The sequence below is a fragment of the Aspergillus fijiensis genome (assembly GCF_003184825.1).
Source record: "Aspergillus fijiensis CBS 313.89 unplaced genomic scaffold BO72scaffold_130, whole genome shotgun sequence".
In the NCBI taxonomy this organism is placed as follows: domain Eukaryota; kingdom Fungi; phylum Ascomycota; class Eurotiomycetes; order Eurotiales; family Aspergillaceae; genus Aspergillus; species Aspergillus fijiensis.
The window spans coordinates 22,286-30,628 of NW_024469106.1; the positions used below are offsets into that span (position 1 = coordinate 22,286).

The following is an 8,343-nucleotide window of genomic DNA, read 5'->3' on the forward strand; positions in this document are numbered from 1 at the left end:
CGAAAGAGATTGCGTTTGAACTTTTTGTGATTGGAATAAATTCTCAAAGAAACCTCTCCACGACCCGAAATTCCCTTGGTTTTTTTTGTTTGCCAGTGAAATCTCGAGACATGAGATATTGACCAGTTCCCCATAGAAGCTCAAAGACATCGGCGTATGATGATGAGAAGTACAGAATCAACAAAACCGATCCCTTTCCAACCCTACCAAACACATTTGCCCATCTCGAAGGATGGATGAGACGCGCCGCAGAGAACGCATCCCTTCCCCTGCCCGGCCACAATAGCGCGAGAGAAGCCGTCGTGAGAAATCGAAGACGTTTTCGAACCCGATGGATTGGAACGGAATTTTCGAAGTTCCATTTGTTGAACGGCGGATTCCGAATTCGAGTGGTAGATAAAACCAGGACAGGGCCCTTGATCCGAGATGGTGGAGAGAAGGGAACCACGTTGAACGATCATAAAAGGTTTAAAATCATCATCGTGACATCGTTGCAATTCTTAGGTTTCGATTGTCGTGTTCAGCGTTCAACCTGAGTCTTCACATGCAGAGCTGAGATGGAGGGGGCGAGTAATTTATTTGCTGCGATTACACATGTCAGCCATTGCTTTGACTATTGGACTATGATGGCTATCGAATTGAACTCACCTGCGGGCACGCATCTTTCTGCGCTTGCGCTTAAGGCGACGGACGCGCTTCTTTCTCCACTTGGCTCTCATCTTCGTAGATAGGACTAGAAGATGGCTGTTAGTTGTTGTCTAACCCGAACAATAGGGGGTCGGAGTAGTATACTCACACTTCTGCGAGGATGAAAGAGATGGTTGGAAGAAAGACGGAGAACGGCCGCGGTTGAGCTTCTTGTGTGCGCCGTGGCTGACTCAGCATCCAATGCCGCTAAGGGCTCGCTAGTGCTCTGATGGTTGTGATTGGCTACGCACTGGCCACCCTTTGCTTTACCGAGACCGCAGGGAACCACATTGGCTTTCACTCGTGACATCAACACTCCCGCCCGGTGTAGACTATATCCCAGCATCCTTTGACCGGGGGGCTTCTCGTTGGCTCGTTAGGCCGACAGAGTACAGATTCACTCGAACTACGATTGTATGAGTACGACTGTGTGTGATTGAGGTTCTCATTACTCATGCTTCATTATGCTTCAAGGTTCATAATCAGTAGGACCACGCTGTGCTCGGTCAATAATGCTGCATGCAAGACCATATCCTCCGCCTCACCGCTCTCCACTACACCCATAGTCAATGAAAAGCCCTAGCCCTATCTGTCTACTTCGTGATTGTCGGTGGAAATGACCAGATAAATGTCTATCCCAGATTGCAACAAGCAGTTCCCGCTTGTTAAGAACATCTTTTCTAGTACGCGTATCGGTACGTCACTGCCAGATCACCCTTGATTTCTTCCTCGTCGTCGAGCAGTGTCGACGGGGTGTTACTGGCCATAATCCGGTCACGTCGCTTGTTTGCAGCCCAGATCGCTGCGAAGTAGACAATGCAGCAGGCGGCCGAGAAGCACTGGAAGGACAAACTGATGATGTATCCATTGCGGTAGAGAGGTGCATCTTTCGCTAGAAAGGCATAGGTCGAAATGAACCCCCCAACTAGAGATTGCTGTCAGCTGCATGAAAGATCCTCTGGTTGCCCTGGCCCACTTGAATTTTGGGCTACTTACTGTTCCCAAACCCTATCTGCCATGCTGTTCCTACACTGCGTCGCCGATGGCCGCCTAGGTTCATAGCATACCAGCAGACAACCACGGGCATTGCGCTGTAGGTGCCACAGGTGACCATGAAAAGAGCGCCATACTGAACGTTCCTATGAGCTACACCGTGGACATTCAAGAGGATCCCGTATCCCGCCATGGTGACCAACATAGGAACCAAGGTGAACGCAAACCGATGCTTGAATTTATCGGATAGAATCGCAATGATCATTGAGAAGACGAAAGCGGCCGCCCATGGTGGGATCGAGTACAGCTGCGTTTGGATGGCTGCATCATACGTTAATGCACGGTGTCAATCCGTCAGCCAAGGCTGGTCACTATACCTCCGTATCCATAGGTCTTGATGATAGACGGTGCAAAGTAGGCATACCCTGGAACTGTTAGCGAAGTCCTTTCAAACATGTGACAGGCTTTGCCGGGGCTAGCTCAATACTACATACCATAGGCCGAGACGACCTGACCAAAGTACATAAACCCGCCAATAAAGATTTTGTCTACATCTCCTAGTCAGCGTCCTTCCGAACTAATAAACGCGGTACTTACAGTCCTTGAACACATCCAGCACGTCTCGGAAACCGATATGGGCATTGTGTCCGGCCTTGCCCACATCCTGAGCCAGCTTTGCCTGGATGTACCTTCGCTCCTCATCATTGATCCATTTGACATCCTCTGGGAACCCAGGAATGATGAAGTACCATACGAAGGAAACCACGCACGTGAGAACGCCTTCGATTATGAAAACCCATCGCCAGCCGCCGTAGCCTCGCAGGCCAGCCATCTTTCCGAGACCGCTAGCTAAGAGGCCACCAAAGGCACCCGCCAGGGTGGTGGAGCCGAAGAAGAAACTGAAACGCTTTTGCGCTTCGCTTCGCTTATACCACGTACCGAGCAAATAGAAGCCTTGCACGTAAGTTGCAGATTAGTCCGGTGGCCAAATACGCACAGCGACAAAGACAGCACTTACACCCTGGGAACATGCCCGTTTCGAACATCCCTAAGACCTGTGTATCAGCCTACATTGCATCCCAACAACGAACATGAGAGCAATTGTACCCAGGAACCAGCGCGTGGTTACCAATCCACCCCAGCTAGTCACCAATCCTTGACAAATCATGACGAGGCCGAAACCGAACATGCACAGGGACACTATGAGCATCGACGACATATCAGCCAATGTCCACACCACAACTATGCACAGTTCCAGATACTCACACCACACATGCGGCTTCAGCTTCTTGAGTAGCAGGTTGGACGGGATCTCGAAGAGCACATATGGCACGAAGAAGATGGTCAATGCAGTGTTGTACTTGGTGCCGGTGACAATGTTGAGATCCTTCTGCAGTCCGAGCACCGCAGCGTTACTGATGTTCACCCTGTAGCCGTCCACCGTCAGTGAACCTATCACGGACCTATCTTCCGGGACGTAGGGACACATACCGATCCAAGAAAGCCAGCAAATACATTATGCACAGGCATGGGACGATGTGCCAGTCAATCTTGGCCATCAATTTGCGCTCGGTCGTGGAAGTCAGCGGGGGCAGGCCCGCGGCGGACGTCTGGATCTGCTCCTCGGTCTTCATCTCGGTGAAATAAGGGGACGGTGACCCTACGTTGCACATAAAGGTGTTAAAGCACTGGATCGTGCTGCGCATGAACCGTATGGGAGGACATACCTGGATCGCGACCCATTGTGCTTGATATCACTTTGAGTACAAGCTTCAGAGACCGGGTCCTAAGGATAATTTGAGTAGACACTGAGCTTATGAATCAATCTGCAGTAGTGCTTGCTTTCTTTTCAAGACTGATGAAGTAAGGTGGTCAGGACTCTGGGAGTGACGGTCTGTGTGCGTAATTCACTCGGTAAAGATGAGTACAATCGAGTCTCATGGGCATCAACAGGGAGGAACAGAGAAGCGCCGAATTAGGGGATTTCAGAGTCTATTTGTGGAGAGTAAGCAGAGGAGAAGAGGGGAAGGAAAAAGTCAGCTCAGCTGTGTTAACACCCAACTACTCAGCTACAGCTCACTAGGTATCAAAGATGCAATGAGAGCCGACAGTGCCAGCCAATCCAGCCCGTCACCTGAGCCGGCACTCAGTACCGACCTGCGACTTGAAGCTCGGCTGATGAATTGGACTTGCGGCCTGACGGTCGACTTTATGCTAAACTCGCTGGAATCTACATTATCAGGCATCTACTATATGAGCTTAACATACAGAAGACTGCTGCGGGAGATAACCTTGTCAATTCCGGCGAGCATTCTACAGGACATGTTTCCGGATATGGCGTTTTCTTCATAGATACAAACCCCAGATATGGAAAGTCAATTGAAGCGGGAAAAGCCTTCAGCTCAACCCTCACCCTCGGCAAGTACAATGGCTCTAGAGCAGTCTATCAGTCTGTCCGGTAAGTTGTGGCCGAGTTCAGCTTTAGAAGTAGAAAGAATTGACTAGTATTGAAGTGGACTAGTTAGTTACCCCATACTCAGATGACTAAGGCAGCTGCCAGGCGGGTCTACTCGCTTCTCCCCGCATTTTATGAAATCTACTACGTATGTATGAATGGATTCCAGACGTGACCCCTCCTAGGCATGGAAGTAGGTTGCGACGATCAAAATTTCTTTCAGTTTGAGGAGGTGATCAGGCTATGATTGGTTTCCCGATATCGTACATTTGCCCAATTTCAGCGCCAGGTTATTCCGCCCTCTATCCGCTAGTCATCTCCGGTTCTAGTGACATGTCAAGGAGAATAGATACATTCGTGGTATTTGCTTAATCGCCGGTCGTGCGAGTATATATAGTAGAGGAAGGTCGTTAAATGTTCATTCAGGGAGCAACATCTTCGTAGAAAGCGGGAATCTCTCCAATTCATGCAGTTAGTCCTGTCGAGGGTTGATCCTCTACAGCCTTGCCCCACGCCGTCTCGAAGGTTGAGTCATCTGCAACTGTCAGACTCGACATCGATTGAAGAGCCTGGTCCTCAATGTCCTCCGTGTCAACCATGACGGGGCCAGGGGAAGAGGGCGTGTCGGAGCTTGCTTCTGCCGGCAATCTCATCGACTGCGTTTTCGCATCAGACTCGAGCAGCTCAGCATCGAAGTTGGAGCTGTACACGACGGCCGCAAAAGCTTCCAGCTCCCGAACTCCTTGTTCCATGGCATTAAGGTACAAGTTGGGAGGCGCAGTGCCGTTGCCGATCACATGGGCTTGTCGAGCCAATACGGCCAGCACATTTGCCAGCTTAGTCTTCGGTTCTGAGCTGACTGCCCCAGGGACGACCGTAGCAACGGAAGTGAATGACTGAGGGGCAGGCGTGTGCGATGCTTTAAAAGCTTCGGCTGCGCATTGCTGGATCAAGGTTTCGAAGCACTCGTTGTTGAGAAGCAAGACAACGCGGGTAAATGTCGGAGAGTCAATGAGGTCAGCTGTCTCGTCCAACAGGTGCCGTAGTGTCGCAGTGGTTTGAGGGGTCGAGGGTTCCGTCACTCCTAGAACACCAGACTCTTCCAGTAGATGATCCTCCTCCTCTCTCGGGGGAAGCAAATAGGATAGCCACTTCCGGTGTCTAAATGGTCAATGACATGCCAGCAACATATGACAAGAGTCAAACCTACTTTCTGTCTTCCTCATTATCACCCTCCACTTTCCTTCGGACTTGCAGTGTCAATTCTGCCAGCTTGCCGCGCGAAATATCCTCTCTGGGGTTGCACGACCCGAATACTTCCGTCACAGCTGATTGCACCTCCTCCATCAATTGCTTCCAGCCACGGTGAAGAAGCCACCAACTGAAGGCCAGATAGCGCCGGTTGGTTTCGAAGTCATTACCCAGAGTCTGTGTAAGGTCATCATCATCATGATCTTCAAGTCTGATAGTCGATGCATCCGCTGGGGGTGTGGCCATAGAAATCACGCTAGACAGGTAATTTCGACGACCCAGAAGGTTAAGTTGAATACGAGTGAAGATAGTCAGTAAGGATAGGGTGTAGATCAGCGTAAAGGACCTAGTGATAGCTGCCATGAAACCGTCAGCTCCCGAAATTGGCCAAAGCACAGCCGAAAGCAACTTACAGGTGATCTTAACCTCATTCCACAACTGAGTCTTGTTGCGCTTTGGCGACGGCGAGGGTGCGGCACCCTCAAGTGTGGATTCTCCTAGCTGACTTGCGCGGACAAAGCCATCGCTCTGGAAGCTGGAGAGGCTTCGGCGATCATCGTCTGTGATACTCGGCGAGATTGAGCTTAGATCAGAGCTTGTTCCCTCCGCCGTGCCGAGGCGAGCTAACCGCTCCGCGCGCTTCTTTTGTAGCTCTTTCGTCAACTCCTCAACCGGCAATGCCTCCAGTATATCCTCCGCTGCAGTGGGTAAGAGTGCTAGGATAGTGTAGGTACAGTCGGTTTGGTTCTGTTCGAAGCGTCTCCGTAGGCTATATCGGGGCAGGGCTCGTCAGCGACCACTTCGGAGCACACGAGCACATCGCAACACGGCCCGAGCTCTTTCATCAGCGAAGAGATCACATACTTCTCTCGAGCAATACGATCACTTCCCATACGCTCGCTTGCTTCCGAGATCTTGCCCAGTACATATTGACCGGCAAGATAGCCCGCGCCGATAACGCCTGCTCCGATTGCAAGGCCCTTGCGATTGCGCTGGAACCAGCGCTTAGTGGCACTGATCATGGTGGAGTGGAGCGATGATCGGGGGCGTCAGCAGGAGATTGTTGGGGGAAGTGGGAGAAGATCAGATCATCCTATGTAAGAAGCAGGAGTAGAAGAGAAGAGAGCAGAGGGTGTTTTGACAGGAAAGAATTTAAAAATGAAGGATCAGAATGGTAAGAGGCGTGAAAAGGAAAGCAACCGGAGGGGGGGGGGGGGGGGAATGGGAGGGAGAGCTGGCACACGGTCGGCGAGTAGAGAGAGGGAGGACAATCCGGCCTCGGCTAAACCAGTTCGGCGTATGATAACAGCTTGTGTCCAGCTTCAGAGTTGTGTGTGATCTTCACTGAGATGGGTCTAGTATTTTTGAATAATTGACTAACCTATTGGCAACTTACTGTGTACTATAAAGAGCATGTAATGTATGAGTACTAATCTCGATTCAATCTACTTACCTGTCCATTCAAAAGGTTGCATCATCGCTGCTGCTGCTGCTGCTGCTGCTGCTGGATCCTTATCCGGCCTGAGAACTGGTGCCTGGGCTGTCAGGCTGACCTGACCTGTACCGTACCTGAAAGACAACCTTGAATTGTCATACATAACCTCCAAAGATACGGCGCATCAATCGCAGTCCTTGTATAGCATGGTCTACAAATGCTTCATGTAAGGTAGACTTGACTCAAAATAGAAGAGAACACAAAGAAACAATTAAATCAGGAGAGAGGTGATGTTCAGGGAAGGAGAGTAGAGAATCAGCCAGCGTGGGGTAAGATTGATTAGGTATGCCGATTACAATGATTTTACATACCAAGGATGACTGACTGGAACTGACTTTCCCATTATCTCCTCCTCCTGCTTCCCCTCCACTCTTTCAATGCACCCACTCTCTCTCTCTCTCACTACTACTACACCTCCTCCCAATCTTCCCCCTACATCCTCCATGACCTTTTCATACATATTCAAACTCAGTATATCTTGCTACTGGCAGAACATGCACCCCTCATGAACCTTGCTCCATGTGAGACTTCCCGGCGATCATAAGACAATTGCCCCCCCTCCAATCCAACCCCCGATCCCCAACGACAGCGTCATCGCCCTCCAGCGGCCCTTACAACCCCGGGTTTCAATCATCATCCCCCCCCCCATCCCCCTCCTCCAAAAACACACCGCATACTCTCCACCTTGCACTGCACAGCGCGGAGAAAGATAGAACTTCGCCCTCGGTATTCGGAGAAGCGATAGTCTGAACGGTATTATCCAACCCGACGAGCACAACACCCTCCCCGCGCCCGCCATTTCCGGGCCCCGGAACGAGTTTCTAGGGAAGATGGAGCCCCGCAAAACGCCTCCGGAGTACTTCCTTGAGATCTTTGCCGACACCACCACCGTTCGAGACGTCTTAAAGGGTCAGTTCACCGTTGTCCAATCCTCCTAAACACATCAGAGAAACCTTTCCATTAAATCTTCAATTAACCAACACTTTCCCTCAAAACCCCTTAGGTATCCTCAACCTGATCTTCTTCCACCGATACTTCCCCTCCATTCGACCCACCACCTTTGACGTTCTAGACTTCACTCTCCCCGCCATCAACGACGTCGACCTCGAAACTCTCATCGACTCGCGCATCAGCTCCCTCGTCCGCCAACACTCGGCAACCAGCGGCGGCGGCATCCACGAAGGTGGTGGCGGCGGCGGCGGTGGTGGTAGTGGCAGTGCCGGGGGCGGCGTCCGCGGCCGCATCGCAGTGGAATTCTACGAGAAGCGACGCCGACGCTCCGGCATCTGGTTTGGCGGCCTAGCGGGCAAAGGTGAGGAGGAAGTCTGCTGGGAGGTCTGGAATCTGGACGTGACTATCGCCACGCCACGGACTGAATCTGGTATGTATGGCATATATAGACTTCACGCCGGTGGACATTTCCCCTCCGACATCTGGCATTTTCCTTCCTCGGCTCTTCCCC

At 51.2% G+C, this 8,343-nt stretch overlaps 3 protein-coding genes across 3 annotated transcripts; 1 reads left to right on the top strand and 2 right to left on the bottom strand.

The window, feature by feature from the left end:
* Positions 1–1,128: 1,128 nt before the first annotated feature.
* Positions 1,129–3,671, bottom strand: BO72DRAFT_418330 (putative MFS transporter). The gene is made up of 10 exons (XM_040942629.1): positions 3,408–3,671; positions 3,172–3,340; positions 2,947–3,107; positions 2,788–2,880; positions 2,699–2,728; positions 2,278–2,634; positions 2,175–2,228; positions 2,058–2,105; positions 1,684–2,001; positions 1,129–1,612 (listed from the first exon to the last, which is right to left on the bottom strand). The coding sequence occupies exons 1-10, from the start codon at positions 3,421–3,423 to the stop codon at positions 1,368–1,370; spliced, it is 1,491 nt and encodes a 496-aa protein (XP_040794878.1). The 5' UTR covers positions 3,424–3,671; the 3' UTR covers positions 1,129–1,367.
* Positions 3,672–4,336: 665 nt separating this feature from the next.
* BO72DRAFT_454178 (peroxisomal biogenesis factor 3) lies at positions 4,337–6,591 on the bottom strand. Its single transcript, XM_040946166.1, has 4 exons — positions 6,251–6,591; positions 5,800–6,155; positions 5,346–5,742; positions 4,337–5,296 (listed from the first exon to the last, which is right to left on the bottom strand). The coding sequence occupies exons 1-4, from the start codon at positions 6,406–6,408 to the stop codon at positions 4,600–4,602; spliced, it is 1,608 nt and encodes a 535-aa protein (XP_040794879.1). The 5' UTR covers positions 6,409–6,591; the 3' UTR covers positions 4,337–4,599.
* Positions 6,592–7,711: 1,120 nt separating this feature from the next.
* BO72DRAFT_490942 (autophagy-related protein 101) lies at positions 7,712–8,262 on the top strand (the record flags this gene model as incomplete). The annotated part of the gene is made up of 2 exons (XM_040948155.1): positions 7,712–7,790; positions 7,885–8,262. Coding segments are annotated over 2 exons (456 nt in total), but the record flags the coding sequence as incomplete, so codon positions are not given.
* Positions 8,263–8,343: the final 81 nt, after the last annotated feature.

What these genes read in the sequence shown, in the direction of transcription:
- BO72DRAFT_454178 (XM_040946166.1), bottom strand. Translation starts at nt 6,408, where the DNA reads ATGATCAGTGCCACTAAGCGCTGGTTCCAGCGCAATCGCAAGGGCCTT. An exon ending in GAATGAGGTTAAGATCACCT is followed by an intron (nt 5,743 to 5,799) that starts GTAAGTTGCTTT and finishes GTTTCATGGCAG; the next exon opens with CTATCACTAGGTCCTTTACG. An exon ending in GATAATGAGGAAGACAGAAA is followed by an intron (nt 5,297 to 5,345) that starts GTAGGTTTGACT and finishes TTGACCATTTAG; the next exon opens with ACACCGGAAGTGGCTATCCT.
- BO72DRAFT_418330 (XM_040942629.1), bottom strand. An exon ending in TTGCTGGCTTTCTTGGATCG is followed by an intron (nt 3,108 to 3,171) that starts GTATGTGTCCCT and finishes GGACGGCTACAG; the next exon opens with GGTGAACATCAGTAACGCTG. An exon ending in GCTGGATGTGTTCAAGGACT is followed by an intron (nt 2,229 to 2,277) that starts GTAAGTACCGCG and finishes TAGGAGATGTAG; the next exon opens with ACAAAATCTTTATTGGCGGG.